The sequence below is a fragment of the Gossypium raimondii genome, chromosome 6, assembly GCF_025698545.1.
Source record: "Gossypium raimondii isolate GPD5lz chromosome 6, ASM2569854v1, whole genome shotgun sequence".
NCBI lineage: Eukaryota > Viridiplantae > Streptophyta > Magnoliopsida > Malvales > Malvaceae > Gossypium > Gossypium raimondii.
This window is the reverse complement of record NC_068570.1, coordinates 45,208,582-45,230,782: the sequence shown is the minus strand read 5'-3', so window position 1 is coordinate 45,230,782 and position 22,201 is coordinate 45,208,582. Positions and strand designations below refer to the sequence as shown.

The 22,201-nt window shown below is 31.0% G+C and overlaps 1 protein-coding gene across 2 annotated transcripts; it reads right to left on the bottom strand.

Moving 5' to 3' along the window:
• Positions 1-1,183: 1,183 nt before the first annotated feature.
• LOC105774600 (probable LRR receptor-like serine/threonine-protein kinase RFK1) lies at positions 1,184-7,268 on the bottom strand. Of its 2 annotated transcripts, none has more exons than XM_052632375.1 (23): positions 6,860-7,268; positions 6,633-6,774; positions 6,482-6,553; positions 6,317-6,385; positions 6,171-6,242; positions 6,012-6,083; positions 5,829-5,900; positions 5,658-5,729; positions 5,499-5,570; positions 5,340-5,411; positions 5,166-5,237; positions 5,008-5,076; positions 4,849-4,914; positions 4,704-4,763; positions 4,562-4,603; positions 4,242-4,285; positions 3,664-4,046; positions 3,240-3,567; positions 3,041-3,159; positions 2,750-2,960; positions 2,420-2,657; positions 2,184-2,334; positions 1,184-2,072 (listed from the first exon to the last, which is right to left on the bottom strand). In XM_052632375.1, the coding sequence occupies exons 1-23, from the start codon at positions 6,954-6,956 to the stop codon at positions 1,659-1,661; spliced, it is 3,009 nt and encodes a 1,002-aa protein (XP_052488335.1). In that variant the 5' UTR covers positions 6,957-7,268; the 3' UTR covers positions 1,184-1,658. The 2 variants fall into 2 exon arrangements, with proteins under 2 accessions (XP_052488335.1, XP_012452599.1); XM_012597145.2 differs by having other exon boundaries at positions 1,185-2,072; positions 6,633-6,795; positions 6,860-7,267.
• Positions 7,269-22,201: the final 14,933 nt, after the last annotated feature.

The following is a 22,201-nucleotide window of genomic DNA, read 5'->3' as shown; positions in this document are numbered from 1 at the left end:
TCTTAAAGTTTCGCCAATGAGTTTCAAATGACAATTCGACGAAATCTAATTCAATTTTAGTTCGTATATTCATGATATCTAAAGTTGTTTCATGAAAAAAAACTAAACTAAAGAAGAAAAGAGAAAAGTAAGCTTTTAATTGGTACGGGCGGTTGAAACAGAGAAAGTTATATAACATCGATTTTAACATTTCAGTGATTTAAATAAAAAATTTTGAATAATTTAATAAACAAATTATAATTTTAACAAATGATTAAAATAAAAAATTACTTATAATTTAATGATTAATGATATAAATTTTTTTATGTAACATTAATAGTAATAGTAATTGGCTGTTACTCAGACTCCATCTTGAATGAAGTGAGACAAATAAGAATTGATATTGAAAGTGGGTCGGGAGTGGCACATAATATTTAGATTCAGTAACTGTTGATCCCACAGACTAAACAGTGAAAGGCAGTTGACTTTGTATTACATTCAAAATAGGTGGGCTGCTTCTTGTTTTCCCAAACCCAAATTCCATATTTATCATTTGTCCTTTTTCCTTTTTTACCACCACAAATTTGCACGATTGTTTTACCATATGCTTCGATTTTCCTATCCATAGGTTGATCCATCACCCCACCATATATGCATGTAATGTAATTCACACCGGTCTTTGAAATTTTGTAATCTGAAAACACCTTGATTTGAATCTTTTTTAAAATTAAGGATTAGATTATAGTGTTTTTTTTTTCTTTTCTTTTCTTAATATTTTTATTATTTTTTAAGGATGAGCGGGAATCAATTATAAACTTAATATATATTATTTTATTTATTTTAAATATATTTATGAAAATATATAATATTTTAAATATATAAAAGAGTTGGCTAATCAATTCACATTCAATTGATTTAAGGTAATCCTATGATTAAATTAATGTTGAAGGTCATCATTTAAATGGATTAAATTCGAAAATGAATTAACCCTATGCTTGGATTACACCAAAATAAGAGAAAGGTATGAAAAGTAAAATAAAGTAACACTCTTTCCCTCATTTGGAAAATTTTCCTTATTTGATTAGTTTGTTTTATTTAAATAAAGGGAAAAAAGGGCTGAATTTCTTTTCCTTTTCCTTTAATTACCCAATTTCTTTTATTTGCCTTAATGCTAGAGAACAGAAAGTAATATTTTTTAAGATACGAAATTACAATTTTATCTCATTAACTTTTTACATAAAATCATTAATATTCAGACAAAATATTGTTACATCATTTTTTTTCTTACTTCAATAATTTTTTACCCAAACATAGGTAAAAGGAAAACAGAATAGTCACTAAATAATAAAACCCTAACCTAAATTTTATCCTAAATGTACTAAGCTGATATCATTTGATCTCATAAAAGTCTCCTCTCTCAGTAACAAATTGCTTTCGCTTCTGGTTTGTGTTCCATGGTGGGCCAGTGGTTTCCGTGAGAGACCATCAATTTCAGGCACATTACATATGAGTTTGATGACCCTAATCAACTACCATCTTGTGAGGTTCTTCAACTTGTACAAAATAAATAAATAAAAACATCCCACCTTACCTCACACCATGTTTCAATGGAACCTCACAATCATGAGTCACAAGTATAGGCTGTACTCAAACAGATTCAAGAAGATTAATAAATCCAACTATGAATGCTGCCATTCAGACATTGTGGAAGAGGCGGTCCACGATGCAGCTGACATTGATGTCTGGGTTTCCATTGCTTTGAACCTTAAGTAGGACTCCTCAATCTCATTACCAGATGCTGAGCTGCTGCTCCACTTACTATTATTATTGTTCATAGACTTATGATGGTCTCTGATGGCTTTAAACCTCAAATCTTGATTGTAACTACCAGGATCAGGGACCATTTCCGGGATGCCACTCCTTCCTTCTAGCATGCTTACTACTTCCGACATAGTTGGTCTTAACGAAGGCGATCCATTTGTACATAAAAGTCCTATTTTAATCATCCCTTCTGCTTCTACCTTGTTATATTCACCTCCCAGCTCTTCATCCACCAACTCTAATAGCTTCCCTTTTTGCTGTAAATTACTGGCCTATAACATACATTACAAAACAATAACTAAGTTGTTTGCCGAGTCTTTCCAAAAAAATAAATCTAAAACACTCAATGTTATGTGTGCGTGTATATATATAGTAATGATTACCCAATCAAGAAGGCAAGTATATTTATTCTCTGGTCCATAACTCATATTGTGCTTCCCACTGGCAATTTCCAATGCAAGAATTCCGAAACTGTAAACATCTGCCTTGTATGTCAAATACCCCCACAGTGCATACTCTGGTGCAATATATCCTCTGCATTGAAATTACATCACATGTTAATAAACTCCATGTTCAGAACAGATTCGTCAACTAGAACCAAGATTTCAAAAAGGCTTACATTGTTCCGGCAACTCGTGTGCTGATGTGGGTTTTTTCTTCCTCGTGAAGCTTCGCCAATCCGAAGTCGGATATTTTAGGATTGAGGTCTCTATCAAGAAGAACATTGGTGCCTTTGATGTCTCTATGAACAATTTTGAGTCTAGACTCTTCATGGAGAAATGCTAGACCTTTAGCTATCCCAGTACAGATCTTGTGCCTGGTTGGCCAGTCCAGGTTGATTTTACTATTTTCAGGGCCTAAACAAAAATCCCAGAACATATTAGACAGACAGTTGTCCACTTGCTAAGGTTTTTGTTTTCCGATCCAGGTAAATGATTGATGAACTTACCGAACAAAGCCCGAGAAAGGCAATTATTTTCCAGGTACTCATATACAAGCAACAATTGATTCCCTTCAATGCAGCATCCATAAAGCTTGACAAGATTCGGATGTTGTGAACACGATACCATACCGATCTCGTTCATGAATTCGCGATTTCCCTGAGTTGATTTTGAAGATAGCTGTTTCACTGCAATTACTGTTCCATCAGCAAGCTGACCCTGCAACCCAGCAATGAAAATCAGATCTTCTGAGCCTAAACCCTAAAACTGAAATACAATGTTATATCTGGTTTCTATACCTTGTAAACAGGTCCAAATCCACCTTCTCCAATCTTGTTTGCAAAATCAAAGTTATTGGTGGCAACCTTAATTTGCTTTAAAGTGAAAGAAATGATTTGAACATCTAGTCCTTCAGGATCTGTAAATGAAGACAGGACTTATGCACCAAACTACATAAGTTGTTCGTCTTAAAATGGCAAAAGCTGAAACAATGCAAACCTTTTTCTCGCTGGTTCTTGGCTTTGAAATGGTATCTCCACAAAAGGATACCCGATGCAAAGACCACGAGAAAAGCTCCTACGATACCGACAACGATTGGCACAACATTGTTCTTCGACTGATCGAAAGCTGGATTTTCCAAGGAGATTGCTGAAATGAGCGGGCCATGGGTTCCTCTGTCAGGGATTGCTTGAGTTCCTTTGCCAGCCCAGTAGAAACGGATCTCTAGTCTACCATTTGTTACACTAACATTATATGATTTTGCAAATGGGACAAGAGCTGCTTTAGATTCAGCTTCTATATCGAAATCTTGCTCTTTAACCTCATCCTGCCAGTGCCAGTGCCACATTAAAAACAATCCAGGCATACATTATTGTTGAAAAGCTATTAATACAAGTATGCATCTCAGTTTTGATCATTTTACCTGAATATAGATATCAAATAATCGCCTTCCTAGGCTTGCATAGGTTTCATTGTTTGAGAATTGAATCTCAGCAAAATGTAGTGTCACATTATAGTTCCCATTCTCCAAACAATAGTGATAATAAGTAAGCGATAACGGAGACAGTCGTGCTGTAGTGTATAATTCAGAGAGGTTTGTTGACTGGACAGCTTTAGTAAAGCGTAATTGTGAGTTCGCTTCATCATCATCGTCTCTAAAATCTCCGGTGTTACTAAATCCCCAGTTATCACCATTCCGATATAATGTTGCAGCACCACCAGATCCAAACGTTCTATCTCCTATATAAGTTTTGCCATTTATTGACACATCATCGCCACCACAGTTTACGTACAAAGAGTGTGAATCTGAAATGGGAGACAATTAAGCACTAAACTACACAGAGAGGAGCATGGCAGATGCTACCAAAGATGCTGTTACAAACAGGGATTTAAATTGATCTCGCTGTCTTGTTAGATGTAATCCCTGATTGCAATTGAAGATGCTAGTGGAAAATGAGTGAATAAAATTATTACTGAAAGAAACATTTTCTGCATACTTACATTCCTCACATTTGAAATCATTCTCGCATTGAAAAACTTCTTCCCTGTTATGAAGATATAAAGTGGATGATGGATTAGCTCCAAAAGGGTTTAGAGTTCGGGGAAAATTACTTAATGTTAAGAGCAACTTAGCTTAAACTTTTGAACCATTTAATCAAGAACTAAGGATGGACTATGCCTACACTGTGCTATCCATATATTCGTGTTGTGTTCATGCTTAAGGAGTTATATATAGATATAAATTTTGACATGATAATAATTCATGTTATATTGATTTCAACATGTTCATGTTCATTGATGCAGTAAGAAAGGCAACTTACAGATTACTTGATGAGGAACTGTGGAACAGATTGACATTACTCCTATTTAAAAACAAAAAACACAGTAAAATTCAGTATTTCTGCATTAGAAAAGCAAAGAGGAAGTAAACATTTCTCTGCAATTAAAAGGAAAAAAACCAACAGTGGCTGACAAGCAGGCTGTTGAGGGCTTTGCCATGCGAAACTATTGTAAGAAAGATCCCTGTCAGCAAATATGAAATTGGAATCATCTTCTTCGTGCAGTTTCAAGTAACGAACAAATATTCCAGTAGAAAATAGATGCATACACAGTTGTTCCTGTCTTCAAGATTGACTGTGGTATATTTCCAGTGAGATTGTTTCCGGTTAGAAAGCTGATTCATCATGTCAAGTCAATATTTCAAGCTTTAGAAATCATAAACTTGACAAGATATTAGATGAGTTCTTGGGAAGTAAATGAAACTTACAGGAATTTTAATTCTCCAGGGGGTATGACACCTTCAAGTTCTCCATTTATACTGTTAAAACTGAGATCCCTGTCCACAATCATAGGGAAAAAAAAATCATTATATTACCCCAATACTCGTAAAAATCCAAAACTTTTTACTACATTAAGAATACTCACAGAACACGCAGTGCAGTCATTTTCCAAACATATTCAGGGATCTCCCCAGAAATGCTGCATTTCTTTAAAATTCTACATCCAAGATTTTGGCCATTTCAAATATGATGATCTGGAAGTTATTTAATCATATGCCTTTTTTAAAAAACCTATTAGAAGATCAGCATTGAACGTTACATTCGCTTGATGCGTGTCATCTTTCTCACATCAGGAAATGGCTGGTTTGCTCCATTTATATCACTTATTATCCTGTAAATAAGTATAATATTGAGAAGAAAACATTTAGCACCAACAAAGTTTAGTAAATTGATGTAATATTGAGAATCTTTTACTTACAAAATTGTCAAGTTTTCCAAAGCAGAAATGGATGATGGAATAGGTCCTTCAAGTCCACTACCTTGAATTTCCCTGGTTGTCCCAAACAAGTGAAAAATAAATAAGAATTTGATACTCGAAATCACTTTAGAAACCTCTTGAAAGTTGTGGATATCTTACAGCCTTGTAAGGTTATTCCAGTTCTGAAAGAAATCTGGTATACTGTCATTGAAGTTGTTGTCATTTATCCGACTGTGCATTTCACAAAATTAATGTTAACAAGTTGATTAAAAGAACATCTTCCCATTTCGTTTTGTTGTGTTTTAATTCAACTTAGAATAAAAAGCTTACAAGTCCCTCAAGTTCCTCAGATCCGCAAGTTCTGATGGCAAATTTCCACTCAATCTGTTAGATGACAATCTTCTGAAAAAACACAAATGCATTACATCGTTCAAAGACTACTAAGAGACATATTCAAGACTGAAAAAAAAAGCAATGCTGTATCGTTCAAATACAAAGTCTTCAATGTCTTACAAAGTTTCCAAGTTCACCAACTGCCTGAGCTCCGGTGGGACTTGTCCTGAAAAATTGTTTACTTCAAGGTCCCTGTAAGATTCATAAGCTAAGGTTAATTTTCATTCAAATGGCTCTAAATGGATTCCATTTTCAAAATTAGACGACTTAAAAGCTTACAAGTACTTAAGGGTGCTAATGTTCCCCAGAGAGCTTGGAATTGATCCGAATAATCGGTTTCCGAAGACAGAGCTGCATGAAGATTATATAGTTAGCTCCATAACAACCAATTATGGTGAATTAGAAGGCAACTGAGTTTAACTCACATTTTCTCCAACTGCATTGAACCCCATTCAGTTGGTATGGAACCATTGAGGTAGTTATAAGCAAAATCACTGCAGGCAATATTAAGATTGTTGCAATACAACCTAAATTTATATCTATGCAGGTGACACCATGTCAGAGATTAAAAAAGAGTTTGTGTTGCTTACATCTCTTTGAGGTTAGGAAGATTTACTAGCTCTGATGGAAGTTTACCAGGAAGGTTCTGACGCTTAAATATCCTGAAATCATGTACACACAAACACACTCACCTTTGAGTCCGGATCTCGTTTTAAAAACCAAAGAATTTGGAAAACCTACAAATGTGTGACATGGCAGGTATCATTCTCGCAGTGGCAAGTAACATTTCTCTCAGGGACAAACCCTATATCTACAGTGGCTGTGTCATTCTCTTGGCAAACATTTCCATCAAAATTCCAGTTTATAGCTCCCATTGTTCTGGCTATTTGATTCAGCACTGTCACTATATAATAACACAACTCCATCAAAAAGAAATCCCAAAAAGCATAACAACAAGAAGAACATACCCTCATCTTCGGGCAGCGTGGCAGCCTCAACTTTATGTGTTCCAATCCAACTCAAGGCTAGTAAATATGATAGCAGAATCAGGGTCTTGATCAACATCTCTTCCTGTTAAACTTTCCTGCAAAACAAACAGAAAACTTTTCTGGGATTATGTACAGTTCCTTTTTCTTAAACAACTAGTCCTTTGGTTTGACTTTATGTAATGGATCGGGGTAAACTTGCGACTAAATTGCAGATGGTTATACTAGTCAACGGTTAAACTGCTTGCAAGGAAAGTAGCCACCATTAATATTATTCTTGACCTTTCATCACAGACTTATCGCGTAGCCTGACCTAATTAACCACGGTTTTGAAATACCTTGTCTGATTCTAACTTAAACTTTGCATTTTTCTAGTGATTTTTCATGGGAATTCATGGACGTGTGCCGTTTTGACACGGTAGGTTACTTAATATTTTCAAACCGCATGCAAGACAAAGATCAGTACGTTGTTCCGTTCCTGTATAAATATATTATATTTGTAGTCAATTTTCAGTTTTTGACACTCAAAACTCATTGATTGGCTAATTTAAACAAAGCAAGAAATGTGAATGGTTTAACTGCGACCTTTTTAACTTGGAAGCGGACCCATCAAAAAGTCCAGGATTTTTTATAAAACTAACCCAAAAATTTTAATTAATTATATAAATGACTCATTTTTTAATTAAACACGTAAATGACCTAAAATTTACTGTGAAAGTTGGTGGAGCCAAAGAGTTTGGCAACACCAACATGCCACGTCAACAACCAAGATAAAAAATCAATTTTTTGATGAAGCCGTGTAGAATGGCGCCACCTGTATAAATACCAGAAAAATACTATAATTTCTAAACAAATGGAGGGCCTTTAAAAAATTTTCCTTTTTTTATGGAGACAAATAAATTGACTCCACCAGTTTCCAAAGTTGCCATCCCTTTTTCCTTTTAAAATTTTAAATATATATAAATTAGCGTGACTCAGTTTCCAAAGTTGCCCAACTCCCTTTTTTTATTTTAAATATATTAAGAAAACATTTTTTTGTCTTTACCTATTAAAAATATATTAAAATTTTAATATTGGATAATACTTAAAATTTTTTAATAGGTTCAAAATGTTAATATATTTTAATATATTAAGTATATTAAAATTTTAAAATTGGTTATACTCAACATTTTCTTTAACATATTTAAAATTTAAAAATTTTAAATTTTAAAATTTTAAATATATTAAAAATCTTTTTCTCTTTACCTATTAAAATATATTAAATATATTAAAATTTTAAAATATATTTTAAAAACTATATTGAATATATTAAAATTTTAAAATTAGTTATACTTAACATTTTTTAATATATTTAATTTTTTAAGTTTTTAAAATTTTAAATATATTAAAAAATCTTTTTATCTTTACCTATTAAAATATATATTAAGTATATTTAAAATTTTAAAATTAATTATACTTAACATTTTTTAATATATTTAAAATTTTAGAAAGCTTAAAAAATCACATTGGAAATTGGAGGCCAATTTATTTGGCTCTACCAGGAAATGGAAAAAATTTTAAAGTCCCTCCATTTTTTTAGAAATTATAATATTTTTCTGATATTTATACAGATGACCTATTCTACATGACTCCGCCAAAAATTTAATTTTTTTATAGCTCCACCAACTTTTATAGTAGATTTTAGGTCATTTATTTGTTTAATAAAAAAAGTCATTTATATAATTAATTAATTTTTTTAGGTTAATTTTAATAAAAAAAAAGCCAAAAGTTCATCTTGAAAGCAACACGTACGGTCAGGAAAATATGTTTGTTCGTACAGGGATCATTTTTGTCCGGAGAACAGAAAGAGGTACTGTCATTAGCCTTTAAAATTGACTCTATGTTAGTTTCATACTGATCATGTTCAGAGGAAGATTGACCAATGATCATGTTGGAAGCTGACGACCATTGAACTGTGGTGTTTTAAACGCTAATAATTTTCAACCATTTTTAATACACCACAAGATTACGTTACGTTGTTTACTTTTTCTTACATCACTCTGAAATTAAAGTCTTTATGTTTCTTTTAAGATTCAATCTCATCGTCATTTTCAATTTTATCTATTCACACCTAATTTTGATTTCTGTATATTGCTCGACGGGTCGGATCATCACAGTTAATGGGAGGAAATCTTAGCGACTCTGGGTATGCATCTGTTTCTGATGTTGCCTTATGGCTTTAAAACCTTAAGAACTTGCTTTTTATATTACCATTTTACATCATCATCCACTCACTCATGATATAAAATGGTTAAATAATCATTTTGGTCCTTGGGTAATTGCTATCTAGGTTTTCAAGCATTTTGTTGATTAAAATTCAATAGCGATTGGACCTTTACAATTTAATCCTTAAGCCTTAATTAACCATATTTTTGTTAATTTATTTAACCGAACTTCAATATATTTTCACAATAACTCCATAAATATTTTTATTTTATATTTATGGGCTCGGTTTATAAAATGGAGTTTCAAAACCACATTTTCCACATCACTAAATTTTGGGTCATTACAAATTTAATCCTTTATACTTTTAATTTTCTCACTTTTTCCCCAACACTTTTCACTTTTTTACAATTTAGTCAATACCTCAAATTTATTTATTTCAATACACGAGTCTTTTTAATTCCTTTCTGTATCCAACTACCTTCTTATTTAACATTGATAATTCCTATTTTATTTATTTCCAAAATTCTAACATGTATGGTCTCGTATTAGCATTATTCTCGACTTAAAAGGGGCTTTTGGGATGTTACACTTAATGCCAAGTTTGAAATTTTCATCAATAATCAACCAACTACAATTATAACAAAAGCAAGCCAATGAACAAGGAGAGAATATACAATGCAAGTAATCATCATCCATTCACCAAATAAAATTCAACTATTTGTTAGTACAAATCTCCGGTGAGGAAAATCTCAAATACACAAATGGAACTCGAATAGAAAATGAAGAAATAGGACAAGGCTCCAAGGCGTGTATCAAGCCACTATCTTTAAGGTTATATTCGCCCCCACCTATATTTGGTCTGCAAAAGAGTTTCAAGCAAATTAACCTTGATAATACAATGAAGCCAATGACTATTTGCATTTTGCACTAACGAGAATAGTCCACTAAGCACTGAGCAATGCATGTAACACCCCTTTACCCGTATTCGATGCCGGAATAGAGTACGAGGTATTACCAGAACATATACATTTTTTACTAACTCAAGTATTTAACCATTCACCCATGACATAAATATATTTTATCCATTATTGCCGAATATAGATATGCTTCACAAATCATAATTCACCTCACATAGTAACTGAATTAATTTTATCATTTGTCAAATAGATTACAAAATAGGTTATATAAAAAATTATGTATACATTTTAAACCACACAAACAAATAAATTTTCATGGCATTACATGATCATCACATATCAAAGACAAATGTTCTTGACATTTTCATTCACATAAATGTAATTAATCAATGCAACTCAATGATATAATCATCCATATATCATTATTATCACATATATATATATATCATGACTAAATTTCTTAAACATTTGATCAATTGTTTTTCAATACCGCAATAGTTCCTTCAGTACCAATATGTATTTACCATTCAATTTAACATTTACCGATTATAATCGGGCATATGACCTTTTATACACAATTCATTCATACATTTTATTGTCCTCCTCCTCCTCCTCTCCATCCCACATCCTTTATGTATATAACATGCTCAAATAGCATTATAAATAATTTCACTATTCACTTATATTTAAATTCAAAGCTGTCTATTTGTGTCAGAGTCACTAAATCATTTTTATCCGGAGCTACAGAGCTTCAAATTAAGATCCATAAATTTTACCTAAAACTAGACTCATATACCTTTTTAACATAAAATTTTAAGAATTTTTGGTTTAGTCAATTAGTACATTTTATTCTCTAAAAATTCCCCTGTTTCACTGCTTGACACTTCTGACCTCTCTTCACTAAAAATCAGATATTTCTTACTACAGAATTCAAATGATGTTCCCACTTATTTCTTTTGAAAATAGACTCAATAAGAAATTTAATAATGTAAATTTCAAAACATAATTATTTTTGTACAATATTTAGTGATTTTCCAAAGTCAGAACAGAGGATTTCGAAATAATTCAAACCTTGTCTCACTGAAATTCCAATATCTCAAAATATATAACTTTTTTGGCCATTCTTTCTGTTTTATGTGAAAGTAAACTCATTGAGCTTTAATATCATGTCTTATTAAACCACTAAATCAATTTCTATAATTTTTGGTGATTTTTCAAACTAGCATCACTGTCACTGTCCAAATCTATTCTATTCCAACATCCCTCATTCACATAAAACAATACCAGATTTCATCACTTCAGTCACTCTTTCGCAACTTATCACGTTCCAATCACATACTCATATCACATTGAACATGTCGGTATAACAACAAATATTTGGGGTTTTTCACACAGTACTACCTATATTACTTTTATCATTCGATACACATAGTAGCCTTCACATAGTACTACACACGTGATCAAGTTTTACGGTTCACGTAGTAGTCTTCACATAGTACTTCACACATGATAAAGTTTTACGGTTCACGTAGTAGCCTTCACATAGTACTACATACGTGATCTAGTTTTACGGTTCACGTAGTAGCCTTCACTTAGTACTACACACGTGACCATCATTTATCGATTCACGTAGTAGCCTTCACACAATACTACACACGTGACCAAAGCTTCTCGGTACACATTGTAGCATTCACTTAGTACTACACATGTGACCATTATTTATCGATACACGTAGTAGCCTTCACACAGTACTACACACGTGTTCATCGATACCTTATTCAAATCTTTACCATTCCGACAGTTACACAAAGATTCTTACTTTCCAATAATTTACAATTTCTCCATAGCACATTATAATATCAATCTTTCCACTCAACTCCATAACCAATTTAATAATTCGATTTAAACCACTTCAACCATTACTTGCAATTGGTATATCCATAAACCAAACTGATTTTAAACAAATCAACTATCAAATTTCTAACTTAAATATAACTATTTCATATCCACCCCTTTCGCAAATATTGTCACGAAATATAACAAAAATAATTATAACAACGTATTAATTACATACAACTTACTTTGGTGCAACAATATAGAAATTTAGCAATTTAGTCTTTAATCTTTTCTTTTCTCCGATCAAGGTCGATTCCACTTCTTTCTTGATCTATAATAACACATTTGACTTATTTAACTCTCACATTCATCAAAACAGTCCTTGACTCAAACTTTTGCACATTTACACTTTTACCCCTAAACTTTTGCATATTTACACTTTTGCCCCAAAGCTCGAAAATTAAATTTCATCTCTTATTTCTTATGTTTTATGACGTACTAAACATTTTTCCCTTCTATGGAAACATCAAATTCTTGCTCTAACATGCACTTATGAACAATAATAATTTTTACCAATTATGTCGTTTTACTCGTTTTCGCTGAAAATCACTTAACAAAAATCGTTTAACATAATTCCAAGCTTCATGTTCTATCATGAAACATCAAAATTCACACTTTTAATCTATGGGTAATTTTTCAAACATAAATTCTACCTCGAATTAATGGTAGAAATAGCTTAAGCAAGTTACCGGGATTCTAAAAATATAAAGAACAAGAAAAATGGGGCTAGAACGGACTTACCATGAAGTTTGGAAGATGAAAAAACCCTAGCCATGGTGTTCCCTTGCTACATTCGGCCATGGCGAAAAGAATTCAAGAAGATGATAGCTTATTTCATGTTATTTTGTCTTTATTCATTAATTAAGGCATTTTACCAAAATGCCCTTAAATAGCTTACTTACTAACCATGTCTATTTTTTCCATAACATAAAAATGGTTTAATTACCATTTAAGGACCTCCAATTTAAAATTTCATAACAATTTGACACCTCTAGCTTCTAGAATTCAACTTTTGCACTTTTTACAATTTAGTCCTTTTGACTAAATTGAGTGCTCAAACGTCAAAATTTCTAAACGAAATTTTCACGAAATCTTTCCGTGAAATTGTAGACCATATAAATATAATAAGAAATAATTTTTTCTCATCAGATTTGTGGTCCCGAAGCCACTATTTCGACTAGGCCTAAAATCGGGCTGTTACAATGAATAACAAGAAACTCAATTTCTACAAATAATTTATGCAATAAATTTTTATAGAACAATCTAATAATATTAGAAAATGAGGAAGGATAGAAAGAACTTTTAGAACTTGTTGGTGTGATTTCCAAATGAAATCTTATTCCTATTTATAGGAATTTTCATATCTCTTCAGAGAGACATCTTTCAATAGGTGTCTCTCCGAATAATAATGCCTTTAAAAATATATAATTATTCATTTAATATTATAACTATTCAAATAATATTATTTGAATAGTTATAATTCTTTTTCAAAAATCAAATGATATAACTTTTGACCAATGACCAAAAGAGTTACCTTTTGATTAATTACACCCATTCATTTATAGTTATTGGAACACTATAAATATTTGAAAATGTTCCAACAATCTCCCCCTATTTTCAAAATATTTTAGATTTTGATATTCTTGAAAAACAATTTGTATAAATGAAAGGGTCTTACGATTGAACCTTCACTTAGTAAAAATATGTTAAAGTTAATCGAAATTGCATGGTAGACTAAGCTTTGAACCAACTATTCCATTTGATTGGCTGAACACATCTCACACATGATTTCAAAATCGGTCAATGCATAGTATCTAGGGACATTATTATAACCATGTGTCTGTGTCCTCTTTTCATGAGTGCTATCAGAGCTAAGCCCTTAAGCTCCTAGACGACCACACTTCCACTCACATAGGTAGATCCCATCAAGAGTGTTCCCATAATTATAACACTCTAACATATTTATGTTATGGTTCCATTAAGAGTACATAACTCATTCTTCCATTATCATTACGGGTACCTAGCGCTTTAATTTTAGGATGGATTTATTTATAGTGCTAACAGTCACATACTAATGATGTATTTTATCTCATTGAACTCAAGACTTGACACTATACTAAGCGTTGAGTCGAGTTTCCATCATGAGCGACTCTAATTAATGGGCTTGAGTTTCATCCCTCTTGAGGTCTTTTTGACTGCATCTCTAGCAAGACTTTTTGTCAAAGGATCCGTCAAATTTTCACTTGACCTCACATAATTAATAGTGATTACTACATCAGAGATTAATTGTCGAACATCGCTATGTTTTAATCCAATGTGTCTAGACTTTCCATTATATACTTGGTTATATGTCTTTGCTAGAGTAGCCTTACTATCATAACGGATAGAAATAAGTGAAATTGGCTTAGGCTATAAAGGTACATCATAAAGCAAAATTTTTAACCATTTTGCTTTTTTAGATGCAACGACTAATGCAATAAATTCTACTACCATGGTGGAATCAGTAATACATGTTTGTTTCTTGGAACACCAAGAAATGGCTCATCCACCAAGAATGAAGATTCATCCACTAGTAGATGCATGATCTTCCAAACTTGTAATCCAACTAGCATCCGAATACCCTTCTAAAACTGGAGGATATCCATTATAACACAATCCATAGTTAAAAGTTTTCTTTAAGTACCTAAGTACTCTATTCAAAGATTGTCAATGCAAACTACTTGGATTACTTATATACCTACTCAATTTTCCAACAGTATATGCAATATCTGATCTTATACAAGTTATTATGTACATAAGATAACCAATTAGACTTGCATATTTCCATTGATCAATTTTCCTACCAGCATTAGATACTAATTTTATTTGAGGATCCATGGGTGTAGATGCTGGTATACAATTGAAAAGATCAAACTTTTTAAGCACTTTTTCAATGTAATGTGATTGTGATAAAGCTATAGTGCTTTCCTCTCGGGTTATTTTAATCCCAAAAATAATATCTGCTACACCCATATCATTCATAGCAAAGTTGTTTGACAAGACTTTCTTTGTGTTTTCTATTTGTTCCAAATCCGTGCAAAAAATGAGCATGTTATCTATATATAAGCAAATTATGACACCTTTCCCATTTTCAAATTTGTTATATATGCACTTATCGAATTAATTTATTTTATGGCCATTAGCTAAAACAACCTTGTCAAACTTTTGGTGCCATTACTTTGGTGCTTATTTAAGTCCATATAGAGATTTAATAAGCTTACATACCTTATGCTCCTGTCTTGGAACAAGAAATCCTTTCGATTGTCCCATGTACACTTCCCCTTTCAATTCACCATTTAAAAATATAGTTTTAACATCCATTTGGTGAACAACCAAATTATATATTGAGGTAAGTGATATTAAGAGTCTAATTGTAGCAATTATTGCTACTAGAGCATAGGTATCAAAGTAATCAATACCTTGTTTTTGTGTAAAACCTTTGGCTACCAACCTAGCTTTAAATTTATCAATGGTTCCATCGACCTTCATTTTCCTTTTAAAGATCCATTTACAACCTATTGGTTTGGAACCCGGTGGAAGGTCAACTAAGATCCAAGTTTGATTTCTCATTATTGAATCCATCTAATCATTTATTGCTTCTTTCCAAAAAGTAGAGTCTTAAGATTTCATTGCCTCTTCAAATGTAATAGGATCAGATTCCGTATTATAACAATAAGGTATCTTATTGCATATACTTTCACCTTTTCTTTCTACAAGAAACATAATGAAATTTAGTCCAAAATCTTTGACCTTTTTAATCCTTTTATTTTTTCTTAATTCTTGACAAGATTCATCATTATTATCAATTTGTTTCAATGGAATCTCATTCTCATTTGAAGAATGAATCAATTGTTGTGGCTATAATTGTCTTGAAATATAATTAAATCTATTTTCATAAAAATAACATCTCTTGATTCAATAACAATATTAATTGAAATTGAATCATTTGGTTCAATTATCATGAAACTATATGCCTTGTTATTATGTGCATATCCTATAAATATGCATTTAATTCCTTTTTCACCTAACTTTCGTTTAGGTGTTGGAACTTTGACAATAGCTTTACAGCCCCAAACCTTCAAATAATTAAGGTCTGGTTTCCTTTTCTTCCATTGTTCATAAGGGGTTATTTTAGTTTTCTTATTAAGAACTCTATTCAATATATGACAAGCTGTTAGAACAGCTTCTCCCTAAAAACCTTGTCCAAGACCTGAATATGATAATATTGAATTTACCATTTCAGTCAAGACTCTATTTTTCCATTTAGCTACACCATTTTGTTGTGGTGTGTAAGGGGATGAAACTTTATGGATAATCCCAGTGGACTCTATAACACCTCTAGCCCGTATCCATCTCCAGAATAGGGTTATAGAGCATTACCAGAGTTTACAAATTAATTTACAGACATTTCATTTCATTAAGCATTCATATTTATAACCAGTCAAAATCAAAACATTAATGAGCTAACATTGGCCAAATTAATTTATACATGCCATTATAACCAGAATCAAAACATCCAAAATTATCGATAGAATTAACGGATAGTGTGATAAACATTCATACATCCATTCAATGCATTATTTCCTTTTTTTATCAAATATATCAATGTTTCATCAATTTTCATACAATGAACATTCAAATCATATTCACATCAATAACCTACATTTCAAGCATGTCAGAATATAATTCAAGTTACACGAACTTACCAGACTAAATTGCAGAAACACTAAAATTTAGGGACATTTTGGTAATTTTCTATTTTCCTCAAATTTCCACCCAATCTTGATCTAAATTAATATTTCATTAAATTTATTAATTTAAATAATAAAACAATTCATTTCATTCAATTTGGTCACTTTTTGACATTTTTACCAATTTTACCCTTAAAATAATACTTTTATTCAATTTAGTCCCAGAACCTAAAACTTGCAAATTGGTCATTTTTAATGAATACTCATGCTAGTTGAATAATCATCTATTTTCCTCCTCCTCCTCTCCATTCCACATCCTTAATGTATAATATGCTTATATGTAACATTATCTATAATTCCACCATTTATTTATATATTCATTCAAAGCTGTCCACTCGAGTCATAGTCACTAAATTATTTATATCTTGAGCTACGGAACTCCGAATTAAGATATGATAAATTCCCATGAAATTAGACTCACATATATTCTTACCATAAAAGTTTTAGAATTTATGGTTTAGCCAATAAGTACAGTTTATTCTTTAAAGTCATCCCTATTCTGATGTCTGATAGTTTCGGCTCTTCTTCACTTAAAATTAATTATCTCCTTGTAAAGAATTCGGATGATGTTCCCATTTATTTATCTTGAAAATAGACTCATTCAATATTTTATACATATAAATTAAGCCCATGATAATTTTCTCCAATGTTTGATGATTTTCCAAAGTCAGAACAGGGGAACCTGAAATCATTTTGACCTTATCTCACAAAATTTATCATAACTCATGATTTATAATTCCATTGCTTACACCGTTTCTTCTATGAGAAACGAGACTCAATAAGATTTAATTCCATATTTTTTTCATCCTCTAATTCAATTTCTAATATTTTTGGTAAATTTTCAAAGTCAGACTACTGCTGTTGTCTCAAAACTGTTTTAGTGTAAAATATTGATAACTAAGTTTACAACACCTTCCTTTCCTTTCTCTTCAATATTTTCCATCACTTTTTCTTATTTCCCTTTACTAACATGAAAATAATATATAACCTTATATAACGAAACTCTACCTTAACATTAATTTCCTACTTTTTCAATAATATCAAACTCAAAAGTATATAAAAATCTTGATGTTCTTACCGTGTGCTATTGATTTCAATCTTTAACTTGGTTTTCTCTCTCCTTCAGCTACTATTTCTTGAATCTAACTTGATATTCTAACTCCCCATAGTCTCCTTGTTATCTTTCTCTCTTGATGGCTATGGAAATTCTTTTAATTTTTAAGTGAAAATGGTGAATTTTTGGTGAAATGACCAAATTGTAAAGAAAAGAAAGTTTCTTTCTTTCTTTTCTCTTCATACGTTGGAATGCATGGGAGAAAATGATGATTCTTCATCTATATTTTCATATATATACTAAATAAAATAATAATAGAATAATAAAATGTCATTTAAAAATCAAATTAAAATATTAATAAACTAATATTTATTTATTTATTTAATCTAAAATATCTCCAACATCATCATTATTTTCTAGATTTCTCTTTATTATAATTGACCATTTTTCCTTTAGATCTTTTAAAATTCCATCCTTGAGTCATCACTTAATTTGGTAAAATTACAATTTAGTCCCTCATAATTCTTCACCTATTCAATTTGGTCCCAATTCATCCATTTTCCTTACTTTCTAGATTATTCCACCCTTAAAATATTTATACTATTGGTCCTTCAAATTTTTTCATATTTACACTTTAACCCTCAAATTTTGAGTATTTACTCTTGGGCAACAAAACTTTTCTCACTTTTGCGATTTAATCATTTCTTGAATTAATATGTCATAATATACTTCCCAATGTTGACATAACTCAAAATTACCCTTTTATTACTTTATTTCCTTATTTTACCATATCGGATATATTATCTTACTTTCTTATTGTAGTAATTTTCGGGTATTACTGATTCAAAACAACTTGGATTATAGTATTCTCTACCTCTATTCGATCTTAAGCACTTAATAAATGATTCACACTGATGTTAAACTTCATATTTATAAACTTTAAATTTATTAAGCGCTTCATCTTTTGAATGCAATAAATATACATAGCAATATCTAGAACAATCATCAATAAAAGTAACAAAATATTTCTTTCCACCTAATGCAGAGTATTATGTATGTCACATAAATCACTATGTATCAAATCAAACAACTTTATTTTTCTTTTAACCTTAGGAAAAGGGTTTCTTGTAATTTTAGTCAACATACATATATTGCAATTTTCAATATTATTATTAAAAATAGGATTTAAATCTAAGTTATGCATGCCATTCAATTTTCTATAATTAAAATGACCTCATCTATAATGCCATAAACAATAAGGTTTAATCATATAAGAATAAATAGTATTTTTATTCTTATTCATAATATTGAGTTTGAACATGCTCTCATACATATATCATTTCCCTACAAAAACTCCTCTCTTAGACAAAATAAATTTATCTGCCTCAAAAATAAGTTTGAAACTAAACTTATTCAACAGACTTCTAGACATTAAATTCTTCCTAACTTCTGGCACATAAAGTACATCATTCAAGGTTAAAACCTTTCCAGAAGTGAATTGTAGTTCAACATACCCTTTGCCTTTAATTGTTGCGGTGGAAGAATTTTCATATACAAGACATTGTCATTTTCACATTGTGTGAACTTTGTGAACATACTTTTATCTTTGTACATATGTTTGGTTGCTCCAGTATCAATCCACCATGCATTATCATATTGTGCCATATTAATTTCAGATATCAATGCAACAAAATTTTTGTTATTATTAGCTTTAAAAGATGATTTCTTCTTTAAAAATTGACATTTATTCTTGAAATCCCCCGGCTTACCACAATGATTGCATGAGCCATTTTGTTTCATTTTGAACTTAGGTGCTCTATCAGTCTGTTTGAACTTTCTCTTGAATGGTTTAGTAGTCTGTACTTCCTCCGTAACATGCACTTTGGCATTTTCAGAATTTAGGTTCTGATCTTGCTTTCGATATTCTTTTTCAATACGAAGATGATTTGCCAAAGCCTCAAGAGATATTTCTTCTTTCTAATGTTTTAGACTTCTTTTAAAGTCTTTCCAGGATGGAGGAAGTTTGTCTATTATGGAGGATACAACAATCATTTCATCCATTTTCATATCATATTGCTTAAATTGGTTCAACATTTTTTCAATATCACGAAATTGTTCTATAACAGAACGACCATCAACCATTTGATAACTATTGAAACGATTGACAAGAAATTTCTTACTTGTAACATCTTCGATCATACATCTTGTCTCCAATTAGTTCCATAATTCCTTAGCGGTAACCTCGTTTTGGTAGGTGTCTAACAAACCATCAGATAAACCATTCAATATGTAGCCTATGCACATGTAGTCAACATTGTCCAATTTTTTCCTTTTTCGAGTTGGAGCAACATATTCATTTTTATTTTCTTCCAGCCTTGGTGTATCCAAAACATAGACAATCTTCAAAGTTGTTAATAAGAAATGCATATTTTTCTGTTATCGTTAGAATTTGCCACCATCAAAATGGTCAAGTTTGACAAAGTTGGAAGCCAACTCTCTTAGTGTTCCACTTTCATGTGTTGTGGTAGTCATCATGAATTATATAACCTTAAAATTGTTAAGACAAATCTCCGGTGAGAAAAATCTCGAACACACGAACAAAACTCGAATAGAAAATGAAAAAATAGGACAAGGCTCCAAAGCGTGTATCAAGCCACTATCTTTAAGGTTATATTCTCCCCCACCTATATTCAACGTGCACAAGAGTTTCAAGCAAATTAACCTTGAGGATATAATGAAGCCAATGACTATTTGTGTTTTGCACTGACGAGAATAGTCCACTAAGCACTGAGCAATGAATAACAAGAAACTCAATTTCTACAAAGAATTTTTGCAGTAACTCTTTCTAGAATAATCTAATAATATTAGAAAATGAGGAAGGATAGAAAAAACTTTTAGAACTTACTGGTGTGATTTCCAAAGGAAATCTCACTCCTATTTATGAGAATTTTCATATCTCTTTATAGAAACATCTTTTAATAGGTGTCTTTCTGAATAATAATGTATTTATAAAAAATATATCATTATTCATTTAATATTATAACAATTCAAATAATATTATTTAAATAGTTATAATTCTTTTCAAAAATCAAATGATATAACTTTTGACCAATGACCAAAAGATTTATCTTTTGATTAATTACACTCATTCATTTATAGTTATTGGAACATTATAAATATTTGAAAATGTTCTAATACCATCAAATAAAATCCAACCATAAGGAGTAGCAAAGCTAAAATACAATCCTCAAAAACTAATAAGTTCCTAAAATCACTAAAAGTTTCAAAAGGCGAAAAAAATATCATCAGCAGCATATGCCATGGTAGAACACAACAATAGTATCTCCCCCTTAGTACGAGCATCTCCATTTCAGCACCATTGCTCCCTTTTTTTATCAACAACATTGCTAAGTTATTCATCATCAGGAAGGGCCAAAAGATCAATAATCAAGGCCTTCTGTTTTTCTTGAATCTTCTTCACAACCTTGGCCTTTGCTTTTAACTTGGCAATGTGCCTCTCATTTGCTTTGATGTAGGCAATGAGGTCATGAGGCCTGAAGAAATTGGTACTTCCTAGGCCCATGGTGCTTTCTCCTATTCAGCATCCTCACCTCCACTTGTTCATTAGTTGTGTGCTTGTTTTCCAGCCATTTGTGGGAGAATTTCAGTTCAAGCACTGAAACTAAAAGAAATAGGAAGCCACATGTAAGTCTTTAAGACTTTTAGAGTATTCAAATTATATATAATCATGTAATATTTTAACCAAAAAGTTAATGATATTAACTTTTTAGATTAATTAATAGGATTATAAAATATATAGATTAAATATCAAATTTAAACATATTAGATAGATCAAAGGTGAAATTTAACCATTTTTTAAAATGAAAAGAAAAGAGAGCATGAGATAGAAAGAGTCACGTGTCAACAAAAGGAAGGTGCAAAAGATCTCCTTTTATATATAGATATCTATATTGTTAATAAAATATTTGATTAAGTTAGTGTCACCGGTTAATTGAGCACCAACTCGGTTAAGAAATTACGAAATATTCTTCCATAATTAAAATAAGTCATATTATTTGAGGGTATTTTAGTCATTTTATTTTAACAAAACTAAGAAAAATATGCATATGGTGAGATTTGAATTGGCGTTAATTGAATTAATAAAATTTTAAATTTACCATTCAACCAAAGTTTTATTTTGATATTTTTCTACATTTTTAATATGCACAATTTAATATTTCCACTAGTCAACTCGACATCGACTTACAATAAATGACAATACCATGATAAATAATTGTAATGCATTTAGTATTGTTAATCTAATGTATTTATGTATTTAACTTTTGTTTAACTAACAATTTAATCTAATTATTTTATTTTATAGCGCATATATTTTATGTGTTATTATGATTAATTAATTTTAAAGTATGTGTTTCATTATTTATTTTATATTATTTTTAAA

Excerpts from the sequence above, each read along its gene's own strand:
- LOC105774600 (XM_012597145.2), bottom strand. The coding sequence starts at position 6,956 with ATGTTGATCAAGACCCTGATTCTGCTATCATATTTACTAGCCTTGAGT. Across the intron at positions 5,901-6,011 it reads TTGGTGAACTTGGAAACTTT|AAGATTGTCATCTAACAGAT; the intron begins GTAAGACATTGA and ends GTGTTTTTTCAG. Across the intron at positions 3,160-3,239 it reads CAAGAACCAGCGAGAAAAAG|ATCCTGAAGGACTAGATGTT; the intron begins GTTTGCATTGTT and ends CTTCATTTACAG.